General features: G+C 39.0%; 3 protein-coding genes across 3 annotated transcripts; all 3 read left to right on the top strand.

Annotated features, from left to right (window-relative positions):
• On the top strand, positions 1 to 6,105 carry LOC145912667 (tryptophan 5-hydroxylase 1-like). Its single transcript, XM_083000218.1, has 10 exons — positions 1 to 154; positions 2,843 to 3,082; positions 3,378 to 3,445; positions 3,517 to 3,567; positions 3,920 to 4,037; positions 4,111 to 4,241; positions 4,564 to 4,723; positions 5,208 to 5,303; positions 5,486 to 5,619; positions 5,771 to 6,105. Exons 1-10 carry the CDS (start codon positions 50 to 52, stop codon positions 5,898 to 5,900), a joined length of 1,233 nt encoding a protein of 410 aa, XP_082856344.1. The 5' UTR covers positions 1 to 49; the 3' UTR covers positions 5,901 to 6,105.
• Positions 6,106 to 6,277: 172 nt separating this feature from the next.
• On the top strand, positions 6,278 to 9,200 carry LOC145912075 (beta-1,4-mannosylglycolipid beta-1,3-N-acetylglucosaminyltransferase brn-like). The gene is made up of 6 exons (XM_082999496.1): positions 6,278 to 6,339; positions 7,127 to 7,240; positions 7,499 to 7,590; positions 7,655 to 7,762; positions 8,150 to 8,372; positions 8,630 to 9,200. The coding sequence occupies exons 1-6, from the start codon at positions 6,278 to 6,280 to the stop codon at positions 9,198 to 9,200; spliced, it is 1,170 nt and encodes a 389-aa protein (XP_082855622.1).
• Positions 9,201 to 9,733: 533 nt separating this feature from the next.
• On the top strand, positions 9,734 to 13,203 carry LOC145912668 (UDP-GalNAc:beta-1,3-N-acetylgalactosaminyltransferase 1-like). Its single transcript, XM_083000220.1, has 4 exons — positions 9,734 to 9,991; positions 10,523 to 10,677; positions 11,091 to 11,328; positions 11,848 to 13,203. Exons 1-4 carry the CDS (start codon positions 9,873 to 9,875, stop codon positions 12,401 to 12,403), a joined length of 1,068 nt encoding a protein of 355 aa, XP_082856346.1. The 5' UTR covers positions 9,734 to 9,872; the 3' UTR covers positions 12,404 to 13,203.
• Positions 13,204 to 20,772: the final 7,569 nt, after the last annotated feature.

Consider the following 20,772-nt stretch of genomic DNA (forward strand, 5'->3'; position numbering starts at 1 on the left):
AGGTACCCTGAGTCTGTTACACAGTGGGTCAGAGCGCAATTTCAGAACCATGCTCAGCAAATCAATAGACACAAAAATGCGGGAAAACTTCGACCACGTGACGTTGGAGGACGCGTCCTCGAATCGTGGGAAAGAATCGAGATCGACAGAAAAGGTGAGGAACAATATGTTATTTGAAAGGATCTACAAAAATATGGCGATTTTCAAAAGCTGGGCTGGCCCCCAGATGCACTTCTCGCAGTTATGGCGAATTTTGTTTTTTGAATGTTTCCGAAAGTTTTTCACGAAAGTTTGTCACTAAAATAATGTTCGGTTAAATCTCTTTTAATCAGTGTCAGGCGTTTATTAATCTTGTGCAGAACCAACACATTGACTAAACGCTGATGTACGTTTGGAAACTTTCCAAAATAGTCACGCGCGGCGACAGAATGCTCTTTGAATCCGTGACCCGCACTTCTGGCTGTTTTACGGACATTTTCTCCAACATTAGGCAAACGCCAGCACTCAACAATTATAGGTGTGGGTATAGCTTTACGAGAAAATGGTGGTTACACACATGGTTTTGATCAATTTTTTGCTACACACACTAATCTGCTGTAAATCACGGGGTTATCAACCGTGTTTGCTAAATAATAGTGTTTTCCACTCGCCACATGGCCTTTCTGACTATGCAAACACTAATCTAGACGATCAAACATAGCCGGCCTTACTACAGGGTAAAATAAAACCAAATATCGCTTTTGAACGCTTCGAGAATATAATATATGGCGGATGCTTTTGACATTGACAAAAATCACCTCCTCCGCGTTATTCAGTAATTTAATTTTAATTTGCAAATATTTGTATTTTAAGCTATAGACCCGATAACAGTGGTTGGAAACCAATAGTACCGTTGCTATAATGATAAAGATATAATGATCCTGCAGAATGTGTCATGGTTTCGGCCTATCAGTTAACTTTGGAGCTGCTTGGTGCTTTATGACGGTCTTGTCAGTACCTTTCCGGTTTCCAAGCATGCTCATGGCGCCTCCAAGATTCGCCCCCGGGGTTATAACTAGCTTAGTACAAAAAACTAATTCACCATATTCACCACAAAGTGGAAGTCTTTGGCTAAGCCAGCAGTGCGGGCTGGTAGGATCAAGCTGCACAAGAGAGGCTGGAAGTACGAAACAATGGCGCTGTCTGCGATTCGATTGTTTTTTTAATCCCAACCAGTGGGTAAATTATTTAAAGCGATGAGGCGCTGCAAAGGTTTGTAATTATTATCATAAATGTGTCCAAAGTAGTTATGTTACGTCAGTGGCGACGTGTGCTAACGCTACCCTGAACGCAGTGTTGTGTTTTTCAATGCAGTTCACTGACTTTGTCCTTTTTTTCTATTGTTAGCTTTACAATTCATTGCGTTGCATGGCGTTCTATTTTTATTCTACATAATTGTCACGTCAACTGCTATTTAACAAGTTTATCGTGCCTCTTTTGTGTCCCGTTAAACGGCACTTGGTAAGAAATATAAATAATGTGGTCATTTACAAACGACGGAAGTCAGACTTTACAACTTACAATTAGCACATAGGAAAGTAAAGCGCAACGTACTGCGTTGTTTGTTGTTTACCTTGTTACTCATGTGTGGCGTATTGGAAAGAGTTGGAGGATCAAAACTTCATTTCACCATTAGCTTACTTATTTTAAAGGTTTTTTTCAATACTATATGTAAATCAATGCAAATCAATTGCAGCGACAATTCAGTGACAAATTTATGCAAAACTAGAATTTTGAAATCCAAAATATCAGCGATGATGTAGTGAATTGCCAAACTCTACTTTACAACACGGACTGTTGTGGGGAACTGTGGCGAATATTCAAACGCTTTTCATGTGGTTACGGTGTGGTTTACTATAAATTTGAAATTATGCTCAGAAAGCGTTACATTTGCATTTAAGCGGATTAACCCTTGACATGGGTGGTGTAAAACTTGATTCACCAATCACAAAAAGGCAAGATGTCCCCTTGTACAGTTTGACAAATTACTACACAGCCCGTTTGGAATTTGTACAGGGCGAATATCAGCTGCGTAATCTTATAGATTTTCATTGATTTTCGACAGAAGCAATGGTTGCCGGCCGCGTCAAATACATTCATACCTCTAAGTCAACAAAACGACATCCATGATGTCTCCTAACCGTTTAATGTACGGCGCAACCGACCCATTTAACGATTTTTTAGTCATTTTTTTGTTGAAAAATATGCCGGTGTCTTTGCAGCTTTACCGCAGCCTGATTGTTAAATGATGATCGGTAATTATTTAAATGTAAATCAGTAATTTCGATTTGGCTGTATTGGGTATTTTTTTGTGAATTTCTAACGTTTTTACATAGTAAAAAGAGTTAGTTTTGTAGATCTTGCAAAGTATAAATTTTATTGATTAAATAAAAGTTATAATTTGTAAACATTATGTGCCGTATTGGTGTGAATCGTGTTAATTAATGCAAAACTTTCAACGATCACTGAGATATGGTGATTGGGTTTATCCTGTCAGGTGAATGCGGATTTTTTTTATTTTACCAATAAGTCGGTATTTGTTGAATCATCTCAATATAACAGTGGTATAGCTTCGTGAAAAAAGTATGACAACCGGACACACGGTGTGGCGTGGCCTACTTACTCATACAAGCGTGATTATGGGGGAAAAAGGTTAGAGAATGACGAAAACATGAGTGCAGATCACAATACCTGACAACATGAAAACGTATCTATAGTTGTTAATGGGAACATAGCTGTTTAGGATAATTTTTAGTACTGCTGCAAGCGCGCTGTGATGTGACACAATAAACTTGCAATGCAGGGAACGAGTTTCGGACGCAATGATGATGCAAAAGAAGAGCGGTTAACCAGAGACGCTAGAAATGCAGGATCCAACGGAGATAAAGTTCAACAGCCAGAAAATACAGCGGACGCGGAAGCTCAGCGCCTCACTGCAGAAACTGCAAATGCACAGTTGGACATACCGCGTTGCCTGGCTGATCTGGATCGTTGCGGCAAAAACGTTCTTATGTATGGAGCCGAGTTGGATGCAGACCACCCCGTGAGTTTAACAGTCGAAACGCCATTTTTGTCATGTAATTAATGTGAGTTTAAATAAGCATGGGACAATAATATGAATTTTGTGAGCTGCATACTGACCACATAGTCACCGCAAAATGTAAGTATTTGCCTGGCCCTTTGGCCGGCAAGATCGTATAGTCACACGAAGCTGCACTGGTAAGACCTTACAGGCCGAAACAGTAGCCGTATGTATACAGCTCTCAAAATGTGGGGTTCGCCTGATAAGCTAGTCGGTAATTCGGGCATCTGAAATTGAACCCAGTTACCCTTTGCAGGGCTTCAAAGATGAAACTTACAGGAAAAGAAGAAAAATCTTCACAGACATTGCCCTTAACTACAAACAGTACGTATAGTTTACCCCCATATGGTTGTACACCGTAAACTGATCAAAAGTACTAACAATTTTTTCTTCAGCGGAGACGAAATACCAAGAATAGACTACACACAAGAAGAAATTGAAACTTGGTGAGAAAAGAAACTACATTGTAAACACGTCAAAATATATATGCGCGATCGCGACGACCGATCCAACGCAAAGTTTTTACATGCTACGTGAAGTACCGTCAAACAAGGCACTTGTTTTCATTGCGCTCTCAAGCACATCTGGTGCAAACCTGAATGACCGACATCAACGAAAAGTCTGTCTTAAATGATTTCTGCCGTGAACTAATGTAAAAGCATCAGCAATGTTACTGCTGCGAAATATTATTGCTTTCAAAAATAAGCCAGAATATTGTTAAAACAGTGTCCAGAAAATGTAAAAATATTAAATAGAACAAAACAATTTCGTCCGCTAAGTCTGCCTTTGTTTATGCAGGGGTCGCGTTTACAAAGAACTGATGTCCCTCTACCCGAAACACGCTTGTGAGAGTTTCGTCGCAAACCTTCCATTACTTGCAAGTCACTGTGGATACTGCGAAGAGAAAATACCACAGGTTTGAATCAAACTCGTAATAACTTGCGTTATAACGCAATAGGCGGCCAGGTAAACGTCTCTGTATTTAACAGTTGGAAGACGTTTCGAAATTTCTTCAAAAAAAGTCTGGTTTTCGTCTTCGGCCGGTTGCCGGATTTTTGAGTCCCCGCGACTTCCTGGCTGGCCTCGCCTTCCGTGTCTTCAACTGTACTCAGTACATCAGGTGAGTGTTTATTGAATCGATCCAAGTTAAGCATATTAACTAAATCAAAAAATTTGTTACATCTGTGTCATTTTCCAAACCGTCAGTTGAAACCTTAAGTTCTACATACGCTATAGATTGAATTCGAGGTTTAGAACATTTTATAGAAATTTAATAGTCTGTCCTTTCGGCACATTAAAACGTAACCATTAAAATACAATATGCCTGACAGCAACAGAAACTTTCTATAAAGCGCTTCAATAACACAAAAGGCATTTAAAGTGCAATGGATTGCCAGAATTCAAATAACAGAACAGCAACAAATTACTAAACCCTTGTACAGACATTCGAGCGATCCATTTTACACACCCGAGCCAGACGTATGCCACGAGCTATTGGGACACGTGCCTATGCTCGCAGACCCAGAGTTTGCGAAATTCAACCAAGACATCGGCCTTGCTTCACTTGGAGCTAGTGACGAAGACATATCCAAACTTGCTGCAGTAAGCATGTGCTCAGTAGCGTTAAGTTCATGATAGGAATTAGGCTACGTGACAAGCGCCCGAGTACCTTGCTGTATAAATAAAACTCTCGTACAGCGCGATGTCAGCCGATTGCACTACGGCAAGTATACTTATAAGCCTGTTGATGTGTATATAAAACCCCTGTGCTAATTGCATATATCAGTCACAATCATGAGCAAAATTTGCAAACACATTGCTGTTTCGTGTGTTGCTCCAACGCTACACTTAAGTACATTGGATTTGCACAAAATATGCTATGCAGTGCCTCTGCAGTAAGGTTCAAGGGCCCGTTGACAGCCCTAACACCGCAAACCCATGTTCAAAGTCTCGTACATTAAACTGTTTGTAAATGCTATATAACGGTGCAATGTTGGGGCAGACTCATTCTATGTTGGTACTGATCTGGAAACCCCAAAAGACTGTTGTAAGCAAACTGCACAAAGTAACAAGCTACCTTTCGCAGTGCTATTTATACACGGTTGAATTTGGTTTATGCAAGGAAATGGGTGAAATGAAAGCGTTCGGCGCCGGCCTTCTGTCTTCCATTGCTGAACTAAAGGTAAATATTTTAACGTGTAGTTTGCGTGATATTGTTTTATATTCAAGACGAACACATTAGTAAAAATCGCAGTCAAAGAGCACAGGCTTCCGACTGTTGAACTAATTTGCTATTTCGCGACTTTGTGTGCAATCTATTGTCCAACATGCTTCTTCTTTTTATAAAAAGTATGTTGTTTTTAGCACGCGCTGACAACTCCAGAAAAAATTGAGAAGTTTGATCCAATACGTGCAAGCGAACAGGAATTCTACGTGACGACGTATCAGCCGGTTTACTTTATATCCGAAAGCATTGAGGAAGCTTCCAGAAACATGAGGTCGGTAAAATTCAGAAAATTATTTCAATGCAACATGCGTAAAGAGTTGGACGTTTGTTTTGTCAAATAAAGACGATTCAGGCTTCAAGTTTCGATTAAAACTGTAACCTTGATTTGTTTCAAAACCTAAAAAAATCATTTTGCTTCGTAGAAATTTCGTGAACGGGTTGCGACGTCCATTTACTGTGACCTTCGACCCATCGACGTGTACCATCACGAGCGAAGTGACGTCCAACAGAAAAAAATTGTCGGACATTCAGAAAGCAATACGAGTGTCCTAAACAACCCTCCAGCTCTGCTTAGTTTAGTGGTTTAATGGTTTATTGTAAAGCTACAACCATAGATGTGTGATTTTAAGTTTGTTGAATATCTTTCCAACAAGTTTATTTTGCTCTTCAGCCGTTAGAAAATGAAGTAAGGGTGTGCTACAATATTTGGGACGCTGCAAACGCTTTCGGAATTCTGTTAGTGGAACACGTTCGTCGTCTAAACGACCATTGTTTTTTGTTATTGTTTAAGATTTTTGGCTTTATGCGTTTTGTACATTGCAAGCTTACTTTACGCTATGGTTTTGGTTACTTGTCGATATTTACCTGCACGTTGGCTCGCTTCGCAAATAAAACATTTCTAACTGGATTATCGATGCACCAAGTGTCCAATGTCGTATGGAACTTGTTTGAGCAAGAAGGAAATTGATGGCTTATTGGAAACAGACCAGACGTAAATGGCTTCATAACGTGATGACTTCGCAGTCACTTTTTATCAGCCTATAGTGTTGGCCAAGAGATGATTCACAATGGAAAACACTGCTTGAGAATCCGGTAGTGTGTCGTCACCGAACTATGGCACGAAAATGTACAAAAAACAGAGTGAATTATAATAGCGATCGGCGAACAGTTACACCGTTTTGACTTTCATGTCTCATCAGAGCTAGTTGTTGCAATTAACCCTTGACTGGGCAGACGAAAACGAATTCCACTTGGCTGGTTGAAGCTACTGTTGGTTTGTCGCGACTGTTTATCGCGGTTGGCTCCGCCATCGGCAAAGTTACAGAATACATCACATTATAAAAGAAAAAGCTCACATTGCTTGTAACAATATGACTTATAGCCAGGTTACACCATATAATAACTGTTTTATTGGTGACAGTCACAATTAGCGCACAGCATTTAAGTTACACATACACGCAGCGGAACGGGGACAACAAAACTGCGAGCGCTCTAAGTAGGTTGAACACACGAAGCGAAATGCGAATTAAAACCGGATCACTTTCCCATGAAGAAAGAAAGTAATCCGATCCACATGAGTGGAAAGTAGTCCGGGGTACGTTTTATTGCAGCGCGAAACTAGTCAGTGATGCTCTTATTGTTGATGCGCAGGTTATTGTTACTTTCGTAACGTTTCGTAAACTATTGAGCACAAACTATAAGATTGTATATGTTGATTACATGGAAACTCTGATGCCTCTTATCGCAGACTAAATATAAAAGTTTTGTTCCATATTCAGAACATACCGTGCACAATCTATGGAGTTCAGGGCGATGTTAGCTGCCTTGATTGTACTTTCTGTTGTGGTTGTCATCTTTCAGCAACTGGCGATACAAAGAAACAACTTGCTGCGGTGGGAAGTCAAATTGTGTCCTAGTGTACTTTATGTTTGTTTTGTACCGCCATATAATTTCATTCTAACTCAAGTTAAAAATCAGCTTTGGTTAATTGTTGGTTTAGATTTAAATAGAGCGGGTTTTCCCAAACATTTTTTCCAACGGAATCATGTAAGGTTATTTGAATTGCCAATGAGTCACCAAGTAAACCTATTCGTTTATCATTAATTTCTAATTCTTTTTGACTTTGTGCTTATGCGTTTTTTTGCCCAAAGACAACTGATATGTCCAGGAGTTTTACCCGGCGGCAGTAGCAAGACACCCGGCATATTTTGTTACAAAAACCTGCAGGGTTTGCAACTAGACTGTATGTACCAGGCGGTTAAGACGTAGAACACGTCAATAAATGCATACGTTTTTTACCATTGCAGGCTGTTGCATCAATAGTTCGTATTTCGACAGGATTGTGACTTGCGAGCAAAACGATGTTAAAAGGAGAATCCCCGCCAAATCAGAAAGCACATCGACTGTGAGTTTGGGTACGAGACGCGAATTGACTGGACAAGTTGAACATTACATCAGGCCGCCAGTGAGATACCTTCTTCGGCCAGTGTTTCACATCTCCGCCAACCGTGGTCATCGTGAATGTTTAAAAAACAAAGGTAGTCTTTATGTTGCCCAAAACCATTCCCGTCGCCACAATAAAAAGTTTGGACGATACCCAAACGCACTTGTATTAGAAAGGTTCAACATTTGTTTTAAAACGTAAGAACTAATTTAAGAATTTAAAGAAAATTAGGATTAAGAATTACCACCTCGTCTCCACTCAAACTTCTGGATAAGAATATTTATACAAATCGCTGCGGAATCAGTCATAATGTATAATAACACATTAATTTATACAGTATTTTTGTGTGCATATACAGGTGTACGCTGGAGAATGACGATTTTTATAAAATCTACTGTCGGCAATTTTCAGCGCCGAGAATTTATTCGCCGCACGTGGGCGTCTCTGTGCTATGTAGACGACGTGCGCTTTGACACAGTTTTCGTTTGCGGAAAGTCGGTGGGAAGTGGCAACGTACTTCTGAAAGAGGAATCAATGCGTTACGGTGATATTTTACAATTCGATGGTCCTGACGATTACAGGTACTAAATGACAAAGAAACCAAACCTTACTTTTGTTTTAACGATTGACACGCGACTGCAAATTTGTCGTTGTGACCGTGAATATCGCATAACCAAGAAGGGTTAAAGACAAACCTTGTAGCTGAATTTTCGTGCTAAAACTTGCTGGTTTAAAGGTGTTGTGAGAGATGAGCATTTCCTCAATGAGTGTATATCGGGTATAGTTGTGAGCCAATAACAGTGTTACAACTTCTTTTTTACCTCAATTTATCTATTAGAAATATTGCCCAAAAGACTTTAGCGGCGATGCAGTGGGCTTCAAACAATCTTCATCGGGACGACGTTTATTCTTCCGGAGATGACGATTTTCTCATCAACGTCGGCCGTCTGCAAGAGGTCGTAGACGAGGCGAAGCAGCTAACTAGCGCCAACGAGTGGCCAGAAATGCCGATTATCTGCTCGTACAAACTACTGGACCACGCAAGTCCCATTAGAAACCCAACAGGTCCTGACGGAAAGTGGTATATTGCTGCTAGTGAGTACAAGTGGCCGGTCTACCCGCGTGCTTGCTTTGGTGGTTTCTATACGGTAAGTGTGGGCATAGTCAGAAGCATATTCGAAGCATCGAGGACTGTGCCAACACTGCGGGTTGATGACGTTTGGATCACTGGAATTTTGCGCACGAAGATTGGAATGCCAGATGCTATGGTTCTGGAGGTCAAGGATGCCGTTGGTACGCATATGGTCGGATATAGGGAGCAAGTGTCCAAAACGAGGCGTAAATTTATGTGGAGGGACTGGAAAACAATATTGAAAGCTATTGGAGATAAGACGATGTGCATTTGTTGATTCCTGTCAACTTCATTTGAGAACGCGTAAGGACAACTTTCTTAAAATAAAAACGAATTTCAGCGACTTTTTTGTAGACTTTCTGCAAATAAGGAAAGCATGAAAATTTAGACACATTTTGTCAACATTTAAACCTTGTTTCAATTCTGGAATAATTCTACAACAGGAACAGCTTATAGAAAAGGTGCCATGTAGTAAAAATCATGACGTTTTTCACACAAAGCACAATCCTACACCATGACACTAAAAACCTACTGCATAAAAGTCAACCAGCGCTTGCTTCGTGACGAATTCTGCCACCTTCGCAAAGAGAAAGCGCTCTTTCTCTGCTATTGTGACGTATCACCTGCCAAATGCTACTTCTGCTATCAGAAAAAACAAAAGGAAGCGATCGCTTTTTCAGCATGACTCTCGCGTTGCGCGCGCCGTTAGCTCTGTACCGTTTATTCAGCACGCTGCAGCTGAATGTTTTGGAACCAAAGACGAAACCTTTAGCTGCAAACTTGGCGAAGTGGTACATGGTTTGACCAATTAGACACCTAGTACAGGATATGAAAGCACACACATACAGTAGTACCTGTTGTAATGTCAGTAGTAACTGTTGTAGGAAAACAACAGGATCTTAGGCAATGTAATAAGATAAGCAGCCGTTTATAGGGAGGACTTGCAGTCATGCGAATTTGGACTTGCAGCAAGCAAAGGCGTAACTGCGTTTTTGTGCTTGCGTTTGTGACTGTGATACCTACTTTCCTGTATTTGGAGTTCCTGATTGGCTCTGACTATAAGGAAGTGTGAGTATAATATTACAAACCTACCAAGTATCTAATAAACTATAAAGAGGCTTCATGTCGTTGAATATGCACTGCGCAAGTTGTGGTTCCACACGATCCAGCAACTTATTTGACTGAAACAAATGTTTTCGTGATTTTTATCAAGTGCAGACAACACAGGGACACTTGGTATATTTTATTATCGATGCCCTGATGATTAGGTCAAGTCTTCCAATTGCAGATTCACTTTAACAATGCGAACAATTGGTTTATTTTAATCGCTCCAGGCAGACAATACAACACCCACCCATTTAAGTTGTTTATTGACGTCATTTCCTTTGAAAGCTATTTGTCATGCAAGGTATAAACATTCCAAAATATGTTTAGCAAAGCTTCTCTTTTCTTCATCCAAGAGCTGATGTAAACACAGACAAAACGCTAACAGGCATCACTATATAGGGTCTTAATCATAAGTGCTGTGTTCTTGGGTATGATTGTTCAACGCGTTGGCGTTCGATAATCCAGCAGTCATGTAATGAAATGCATCTCTAGGGCACTTTTTGACTTGGAAACATCTTTCCTTCGAATCCCGTCGGTTTACAAAAGGCACGCGTACAATCTGAGCACAGAAAAGTTCGAGTTCGTGAAATTTCCAAGCAACTCTAACGCCACCTGTCCTAACCTTCAAAAATGTGTTTCTAACCAAGGTAATGAAGAAGTAGGCAACATTCATCAACGTATACGTGAAATTCGTACGAATGAACTTAAACAATATAATTTGACATTTCCTTTGCGAATGCCTTTCTACGAGTGAATACGTTTCATTTCTATAACCTTATACTGTTGAACTTTAATTTAACGCGATTAAACATTTAAATGTTTTTTATCGGCCATTTTTCAAAAAAACAAATTGCCTTTTTTTTCTTGATGTTTTTTTGAAATACTACTAAATGCAACATACTGTCAGATTTGTAACGGATACAAGTATATAAGCGAACGAACCAATACTGATGTACCTAACACCCCACTTTGCAATATGATCAAGCTTTGAGCAATCTCAATCACATGTACCTGTTAATCTTTTTTAAACAATAGGTGTATATTTGTTGTTTTTCACCAGAAGAACAACAGATTCATAATTCGTGGAATATCTTCGTCGTAATTAAATCGCGACCGAAACATTTTGAACGGCGAAAAGTTATAAGGAAGACTTGGGGTTCGATTCGATTCGTCGGCGAGGGTTTGTTCGAATTCGTCTTTCTCATGGGACAGGAACAACGCAACGAAACAAGGTTGCTGCGAAGGGAACATGAACGCTACGGCGACATACTGCAGTACAAAGGACCGGACAAAATCAAGTATGTGGTGTTTGTTGTGCAAAAAGGTCAAATATGGCCGTTTATGGGACTGACAAGAAATGCAGCGGATGCTGGCCGTGTTAGCAGGCATGTTAATCCACTGGGACGTGTTAATGTATAGGTTATTGCCTCTGTAATCAATCAATGGATTTTTTGTTATGCTGAATTGCCAAAATATTCTTCTCTGACCACAAAATATTCTAAATAATCCTGAGTCAACAGTACTGTTGGTTAACTGCGTTGTTGTGTTGTTTTTTTAGCGATACTGCAAACACAGGCGAAATGTATATGTCGTAGAAACTTTAAACAGACAAACGACTCAGGATTATTTATAATATTTTTTACTAATCCCAAGAAATCAAAATCTCACTTTTCTGACTAATTTGAATTTCAAAGGAAATTTCTTTTTGCAGCATTAAAGACATTACAGAAAGACAAAAAAATTACTTTGCTGATAATATCATGCTTGTTTGGTTGGTCTAGGCTATTAGTCTGGTAATAAGAGTGTAACGTTTTTAGACACGTGCCCATAAAGGCAGTGGTTGAGCTTCAGTGGATAGCAGAACGCCTTTCAGACCAGCAACTGTTTATGTCCATCAACGACAACATCGACATTAATCCTGTTTCTCTACACGACTTTATCCACAACACTATGAACGTAACGCTACACAACCGTTGGCCGGATTTTCCCATGATATGCCTTCACGATCATGTGAAAACCTTTCACGTGAGCGCAGACCCGAAGAGTCTGTTGTACGCTTCACCAGAGCAGTTTAAGTGGAAAACATACCCTCCTTCTTGCGCTGGAGGCTTCTACATCACAGGTGGGCGAATTGCGAAGGAAATCTACGCCGAGTCCAGGCACATGCAGCCTATGAGAGACGGTGGTGTGTGGGTAACGGGTTTGCTTCTTCGTAAAACGGGCATGCCTGAAAAAATGATGCTTTCTGCTCCCGAGGACGCTGCGTGGCGTTTAAGCGATCTGAAAGTCATGAACAAAACCACGCGTAGTGCAAGGAAATGGAGGAATTTGAGTGTTTCCCTCAAGAATATGTCTCACTGTCGGTGTGTGTAACACAGCTGCTGCGTATTTTGCCAAGATGACGTTTTTTCTGTGTAATCTTTTCGTATGTTACTTTTTTCATATGTGTGTTAATGATTCATTCAACTGTATTTTCGCGCCAAATTTCATTCGTCTGTCACGTGTGACGTGCGTTCATAACGACCTTGGCGCGAATTTACAAACACCTCATTATACAACGAATCAAAGACACAAAAATCATGGCATTGTGGGCATTGTGGGCATTGTGGGCATTGTGGGCATTGTGGGCATTGTGAAACCGCTTCCATTTTTATTAAATATCGAAGATTTGTAAAGTAAGAACCTATAAAATAGATCCCAAAACAACAGAAAACGCATATCTATATTAATTCAAATCCCATTCAAATGCACGGCAGCGCAACATTAGCATAACAAAAGTGATTTCTGTACAATATTGAGTAACGATGCATCAATGAAAATCTGCTGACTTCAATCTGAGCCTTGTTGCTTCATGATATAAATAGCTCAGTTTAGTTCTTGGATCCAATGTGACAAACCATCAATGTATTTCAATGAATTGGCAAGCCTTGGTTTCGTGTCAGCTGATTCATTAATTTGATTTCGCTTACTTCCCATAAGCATCACCAGTTTCTGTCGCAGATAAAGACAATGCGTAACCGTGGGCCACATTCCACAAACAACAATGAGCCAATGTTGACAAACAAACAATATTTTACTTGAATGAAATTAAGCCTATTGGTTGCGACACTTTGCGATTTGAATGGTGACTACTTTCAAACTCACACAACACAATCGATGAAGCAACCAATTTACCAGTGATTAGATGAACCTGACTGGGTTCCAACTAAACCATTGGCTCCAAACCTTTTTCATCTCGCGACTCATTTTTAACAAGAATAGTTCGCAGTCCACCGATTAGGAAGCACTGTTCTATATTTAAGAGGACAAACAGAACCAGCGACATTTTGTCAGATGGGAAATATGAACAGCATCATCATGCTATATCACGTAGCTTGATGTTTAAATTGTTGGCTGTAAAATTATGAAACGCACGTATAGTTGTTATTTTCTGAATATTTACATTCCTTTTTTTGAAATGTTCCGAACTACGCAAAGCAAATGTACAACTGGAATTGCAAAACAACGCAATAAAAGTAGACATACAAACAATCCATCAATATAATAACACTGATATTTTACATGCAGAAATTATAAAATGTGTCCTCAATAGTCAGTCATCTCAGGCAGCTTGTGAATGAATAATCCATCTCATCAGCGAAGACCCACCAATGTGTTGTCGCAGAAAGAAGCAGTCTAGACCACATAAGAATCGATGTAGGTCTTGATCAACGAGTAACATGATTTGTACTGATCCTGAAGATAAAGTGTGTCATGAAATGGAAGCTTACGTGTCAGTTAATTAAACAGGAAAGGACAGAACGCCCAATGTGTCTATCTGATCTGGTCAAGCCTGTGTTAGCGCATGGGGCATTTGAAAGCATGAACTTTCCATTCAATTATTACAACTCTAAAATATGTAAGAAACTTACATGTGTAAAGTTCAGGTCAGGCAAAGTGTCTCGGATATCCTTGACTGTTCTGAACACGTCGATCTTCTTCTCAGCTTTGTATCGAGACACCAGATTCCACAGAACACAAAACATTGCTGACTTCGAAAATCCGTTTCTAATTTCACAGATGACTGTTATTGTCATAATCACATTACATGATGGTTCGAATCCCAAATACCTGGTTAACAGTAAAGTACCGCTTACAAGTCCTTTGGTTTGGAGAGTGCCAACAATGGAGATCAACTCAATCATGTCTTTTTCCATGTTGAGACTTAAGGAGTCAAATTCCAGCAAAACCAAGTCGAGCTGCATGTGATACAATTTGACAGATGCGTAAAACGAATGAACAACAAACATAGATCACTGACTTTGCGTTGCATGTCTTTGAGGGAAAGTTTGGTCATTATAGCATTGCTACGGTGCTTTTCTTCAATAAACTCCAAACAAAAACCGTCTTGCAAATTCGATTTGTTTGTTCGGTTCGGCCAAGCGACGGTTCCCTTTACGACAAAATGAGTAAACAAATATGAATACAAACTAAGGATTCTATGTCGAAATACCGCAAGCCGTTCCAGTACGACTACCAGACCCGTGTTCTCCAACAACAAACTTCTCAAAAATTGCTCCGCTTTATTGGAGCTTGGTTCCTCGCCAACAAACAAGTTGACCGAAGGGTTGTAGAGCTGCAAAGTATGCGATTTGCCAGTAATATATGTTTCAACGCCTTTATATGTTTTTGGGCCGGAGCAGCAGAATTGGAAACGAAAAGTTTTGTTATTCTACACCAAGGTCCCACAACACAGGATACGTATTCCATAAGGCACGCATAAAACACCACGCAATGTTTGGCTTATATTATGTTTCTCCATATTGTTTTCGACGTACCCTCCACACGACCAGATAGTACGAACTACTCTGGCACATTTGAGCCCAGCCGTATCCGTGCCAAACTCTGGACCATCAGTCGTAAACATAAAACACGCAGTTTCTCACAGTAAAACAATGACTTTACTTTTTCAGATACTGATTTTGGAGTTCTTTTGTTATAAGTTTACCTCAATTTTATGTAACAGTTGACCTTCCGCTCCATTATTTTTTAATGTCAGATTCCGATCGCCTGTGAATATTAACATAAGAGTGGTTCTATTTGTGGAATTACGTGATCAACTTGTGGGAAATTTGAAATATTTACATAATTTTTGTGTTGTCCTTATAATCGATCTAGGGAGTTGATCCAAGGTTTTGAACTCCTTTTGGATGCTGTTCGAGTAAGGCAACCTAACGAAAAAACAGTAGGTAGTATATGGGTCGCTTAAGCGATAATAATTTCCCCTTAACCTGACTGACTAATAAAAGCGGCCTAATGAATTTATACACAGATATAACCAAAAGCATTTGACATCGCCACTTAACAACAAGAAGCATGTGATAACATTGCACACTTTGTACCTTTTTTGCTGCAGGACTTTCGCTTGGAGTGCTTTGAAATCTAGGCCAGTTTCCTCGAAAGCAAACGTTTCGTAGAGAAGAGCGTGCAGAAATATGTATAGCTCCTAATCACACAATACAAGAAAGTGCCAAAGTAAAACACAGTTGGTTCATGCAAAACAATATAGTCCAATACTTACTGCGGTTTGCATCGTCTCTATTCTTTGTTCCCTGACTTTAAGAACTGCTTTGTAAACGTCAACCCAACCAGTTTTATTTATTTCCTTCATCAAATAGTCATAACAGATCAATATTCCAGCTTTTCCAATCCCCGTGCTGCGAAATAATGAACATTTCCTGATCACAAAGAGTTTGAACCATAGGTAAAAAAAGTTATTTCAAACCGGCACAGAACAACAGTAGGAACGTCATTTTTCACTTCTTTCATGTTTTCAAATACTTCGCTCGTAAATCTAAGAAAGCCAGTGGGTGTACGTGGGACATCTTTACCAGGCCAAGCAGTGAAATTGTGATGACTTACAACGCGTTGCTCCTAAAATTGACTTTATTAAAATTTATTCGTGAATTACACCGTTACATCATTACCGATGTGGATGTGTTGTTCAGTTTTTCAATCGTCATCTTCCTGGTGACGTAACATCCCTTATAGGTGACGTCAGTAACACTGACCATTATTGTATTGTTGAAGGTTTTGGTTTCTCCAATGCTCTCCGGATAATAGAGAAAACGATTTTCCTTTTTGTGTCAAAACGTTAATGTAATTGATAACTAATAACCACATTAGACTTTACCAATATCGTCTCGTGTTGATCCGTCAGCATCACTAACACTCGAATATTTTGTTCCCAAACCATATTCCAAAAATCGTTCGTTGTCTCTTCGTTTAGAATTTGCGACACAATCCACTTTTTGGTTTGTTTAAATCCCTGTAGAATAACATATAACTCACCATTCTATATAAGGGCTCGTGCAAGAGGTCATATGTAAAGATTTTCTCATATACACACGTGAATGTATGAAGGATTATTGTATTGGTTTTTGCTTTTCTGTTCACATTCCGAACTCGAATTCGCAAAAATCTCATCGACTAGTGGTTCCATCACACAATCAGATCCTAAAGTATAAAATGTACTTTCTCGGCTCTTTCCTTAAAAATGTGCTTTGATTTAAATGATTTTTTCAATTGACACAAAGTACCTGGTATAATCTTTCCCTGGTGTTCTAGGTTGAATACTTGCTGCCGTTCGGTAAATTCAATTTTCTACAGTAATCAGCAACAGTTTCGACAACAAAAAATAGTTATCAATAAAACAAATTTTAGGTTGCGAAGTTTTTTATCAAACAAACATTTACGCTGGTTCTCGCCCCCTATTTTGTCCTGAATGATCTCTTTTGATGACGTCAGAGTGGTTGCTAAACCCCTGAAGTTTTACGATAAATAACTAAAACGACTAGGCTACGATACCAGTGAATCTTTTGTTTCCAGGCACTTAGTGAAATGCTCGAATACTTTAGAGTTCAAAATTAAAAGTCATGTTCATTGGCTCAGCGAAATAAGCACAGGGGGTAAATCACCTCAAATTGGTCTCTCAATGCGCGGTGTTCCTGCTTGAGACTTTCGACAAAAAATTCCGGCAAATAGAATTTGAATATTCGGGTCGTGGCAGCGTCTGGTCTTCGTAGTGTGGAATCTGGTGGAAGTGGTTTCGCAGGAGATGCTTTCGCAGAAAGCTTAATCAGTTCTACGCAAAAGCAAAACAATACGATAACTGTAAACAACAACCATCGACTCTGGTTTAGTACCTTGGCGCTGGATGCTGGTATTTCTGCGTCTCTGTTCACGCAACGAAGGTGAAAAAATGTATTTCTGTAGTGCTTTTCTGTGGAAACGCAAATCCAGCAAATATTGTCTCAAAACAAAAAAATAGTGTACATAACGAAATAAAGTTTGTAAGTTAGTAATTTTACTCACCTGTTAAGCAGTACTGCCACAACAATCAAGATCAAGGCAACGCAAGAAATTGAAACCACTGCAATAATACCGATTTGCTTTTGCGACACTGTGAAAACAACACATGAATTACATCGTTTTGGTGTCTTCGCTTTTACATTTCATGGCGTCAGCCTCAAGCAAATCAACTACAATAAATTAACGGTGCGTAATTCCTTACTGCAAAATTATCTGATAAACTTACATAGGAATTGTGAGTTAGTGACGTCGCAATCGCCCGTGACGTTAATTATTACGTATGAACAAGACTTGGTGGAAACATCAAACCGGGCAACAATTTTTCGGATCCCTTTAAAATTAATCTTGTGCTTTATCGTTGAGTTCAGCGAAAAACTATTTTCCACCAATGCATTTCCGACCGCCGTAGATCCGGTGTAGGTTTCATAAAACAACTGCAAAAAGCAGATGATTGTTTAAATCTTACCATTGATATGTTGTGAATTCAAATTTTACTTAGATGTAAGAGGGGTTTGAGCAGTTCTAGAAGATAGAAACAATTAATTTTCTACTACTTGTTTACCATGCTACTGATTGTATTCTCGGGTTGCGAAACAAGTTAAAAAAGTAATGCAATATTAATAGGTTGTCAAAAATGCTTTAATAAACACGTTTTGCAAGGTCTGAAATGTATCTTTGTAGTGGAAAGCGATATCACTTACCGTCACGTTTGTAATCTGGCTCGCAACATAAGCTGGTGTTTTCAAATCAATTTCACAAACTGACGACCTAATGGACATGTTACTGGTGACGTCATGAAACAGGCTTGACGTCATTCCAGTAGTTGTGGGAATGGAAAGTCTCCAAACCTCCGGAAACAGGATTACCTAAGTTAGCAAAAACCAATCGGTAAAATAGAATAAAAAGGGAAAAGTATAAACAAAAGAATACGTACCGATATTTCATAAGAAACATTTGGCTTCAAGTTTTCGATTGTGTTTGTGTAAATGTGGTCCTCGGTGGATGTTTGAGTGATTTGTTTGCTGATGTTTACAGAGTGACTTTTATTTACTGCTCTGACGATGTATGTTATGTTTCCATTGTAAGCAGTCATATCTTTCCATTTGACTTCGATTCTATCGCAGTAACACTCCGAAGCACGAAGGATTTTTAAACCTAAAACGAAATACGTTACAAAATGACGTTTTGGGGCAAAATGACATTCGACATACCGAAAAACAAACACAAGTAGTAGTGTTTTTCTCGCCAATCTTCCTGAATGGGGCATTCAAAATTTTCATCAAACTCAAAACGATCATTATCAGTGCTCCCAGGACGGTCACCTATATGCGAATTTCTATAGTAAAAACAAAACCTTAAGTATGTGATAGTAGGTCAGTACCATCGTAGGTGAACACTACTAATGCAGCACTGATAAGCACAGTTCTGTTGAAATGTTGACCGGAAGAAACACAACCACCACGTGATCTGCAATAACGTCGAGCCAATGTTGAGTTGGATGTCTCCTTGTGTTCTGTGGCATGAATGTCTCCAAGTAACAAAGTATCTGTAAAATTTTCGAGTTTAAAATTGCTTTTTTGTATTGGTGCAAGCTCCTTTTACCGTTATTAAATGTAAAATTCCTTCCTTCTACGTATTTTGTGCTGTTTGTCCAACATGTAACGGTGGAATTTCGACCAAATATAATCGAGCTAAAAACAACCAGCGTGGAATTTGTTTGACTGCATTGAAAGAAATTTATAATTTTCGTGGGTGTGTTTGTTCCATCGTCGACAATTTGTTCGTTGATCTTCCAGTAAACAAGGGGAGGAGGAAATCCAGAAAATGTGCACGAGAATGTTTGAATTTGGCTGAAACTCGGTGGCGATTTTGATGACGCTTGGAAAACTGGTGGTGAAACTGCGAAGAAAAACAATAGATTGAATATGAATAATATTTGGATGAAACAAATGTACCCAGCCTTATCAACAGTAGTGCATTAAAATTCCTCTTAAACTGTGGCAAATATTTGAGATATCAATTAGTGAATGTCCAAACGATTTTGATTACCCAATTTTTCTAAACCCCGCGATATTGGATCGCCGATTCCATTCTGAGCTTCGCATTTGTATTTGGTTATTTCTATCCTATGTCCGCAGTCCACATAGAGAGTAGACGTTGATTTGTATTCGCCATTCTTAGTCTGTTTCTCATCAATTCCGTCGGTAGGATCAACTTCGACCTGGTCTTCAAATCTACGAATTGTGTTGAATTTTGTTCATATTTTGCTATAGTGAAGCAAAACCAGAACAAATGCAATCCTTTATACAACTGTTTCTCAACCATTTATCTGGCCAACACCCCTTCGAAATCGCCGAAAATCGGGCTCCCATTTTTGATGTAGATGTAGTTAAGATTTAATATAACCAACTCCATTGAACATATCTTTCATCCATAAATCATATTTACCAAAGAAGTTTTGTCATACCTCAGCCATTTGACTTTTGGAGATGGGTTTCCATAGGAAGTGCACTCAATCACTGCATTTTCTCCACATTTCGTTGGTGAACAACGAATTGACAAAGATATATTTGCTTGAACTAGAATACGCAATTATATTTTAATAATAGCGAAAATAAATTAAGATTGTCAACTTACTACAACTCAACTTACTATTTACGGTTAACCACAATCTGGAGTTTTCTTTTGAACTGCTTGCGTGGCACTCATATCGACCAGACTCGGCTATGTTCTGAATATTTAGAAAAAGTCGAACATCAACCTCGCATTGTTTTGTTTGTGTTTCTTCATTTTGGTAAATTGATTGATTGGAAGAAATTCTTTCTTCATTCCTAAATGTCAGTTATAAGGTAAGTTGGATGCCAAACCATTCCATACTGCTCGACTATATAATGACTTGTACGAATGCCTATATCACATTTTTGTCTTAGCCTGCATTCGTTTGACAACTTTTTGTACGACACGAACCTTTTCCATTCGACGTGGCAATTCGAACAGGTAACAACACAATCAACATGGTATTGTTTACCGACTTGTGCAACAATGGTAGTATTGCTTACGGTAGCTATGAACCCTGTGCAAATACCTGTAAAACATTTTGTGAGTGTGTTTTTTTTACATTTTGACCAATTAGAACTGAGAATTACCACATGGTGTTTGAAATATCTGCTTTAAAGCATTATAATGCTCAAAAACAAGATATTAGGTTTACATTTTCAAATTCATTGGCATTGATATTTTCCAAGTAATATATTGCTTATTCTGTGAAACTTTAAAAAGGTTGCTTCTATGGTTTTACATTATAACATTAGTGAAATGGTCCGAATAATATCTACAAGCACACAGAAGTTTCAATTAAATATCACCAAATCCAGCATCTCTTACTTGCAACA

This window comes from Ascidia mentula, chromosome 8, assembly GCF_947561715.1.
Source record: "Ascidia mentula chromosome 8, kaAscMent1.1, whole genome shotgun sequence".
Lineage (NCBI taxonomy): Eukaryota > Metazoa > Chordata > Ascidiacea > Phlebobranchia > Ascidiidae > Ascidia > Ascidia mentula.

Excerpts from the sequence above, each read along its gene's own strand:
- LOC145912667 (XM_083000218.1), top strand. The coding sequence starts at position 50 with ATGCTCAGCAAATCAATAGACACAAAAATGCGGGAAAACTTCGACCAC. Across the intron at positions 155-2,842 it reads AATCGAGATCGACAGAAAAG|GGAACGAGTTTCGGACGCAA; the intron begins GTGAGGAACAAT and ends CTTGCAATGCAG. Across the intron at positions 5,304-5,485 it reads CTTCCATTGCTGAACTAAAG|CACGCGCTGACAACTCCAGA; the intron begins GTAAATATTTTA and ends TGTTGTTTTTAG.
- LOC145912075 (XM_082999496.1), top strand. The coding sequence starts at position 6,278 with ATGTCGTATGGAACTTGTTTGAGCAAGAAGGAAATTGATGGCTTATTG. Across the intron at positions 7,591-7,654 it reads GCAGGGTTTGCAACTAGACT|GCTGTTGCATCAATAGTTCG; the intron begins GTATGTACCAGG and ends TTACCATTGCAG. Across the intron at positions 7,763-8,149 it reads CACATCGACTGTGAGTTTGG|GTGTACGCTGGAGAATGACG; the intron begins GTACGAGACGCG and ends GTGCATATACAG.
- LOC145912668 (XM_083000220.1), top strand. The coding sequence starts at position 9,873 with ATGCGAATTTGGACTTGCAGCAAGCAAAGGCGTAACTGCGTTTTTGTG. Across the intron at positions 10,678-11,090 it reads AAAATGTGTTTCTAACCAAG|AAGAACAACAGATTCATAAT; the intron begins GTAATGAAGAAG and ends GTTTTTCACCAG. Across the intron at positions 11,329-11,847 it reads AAAGGACCGGACAAAATCAA|ACACGTGCCCATAAAGGCAG; the intron begins GTATGTGGTGTT and ends TAACGTTTTTAG.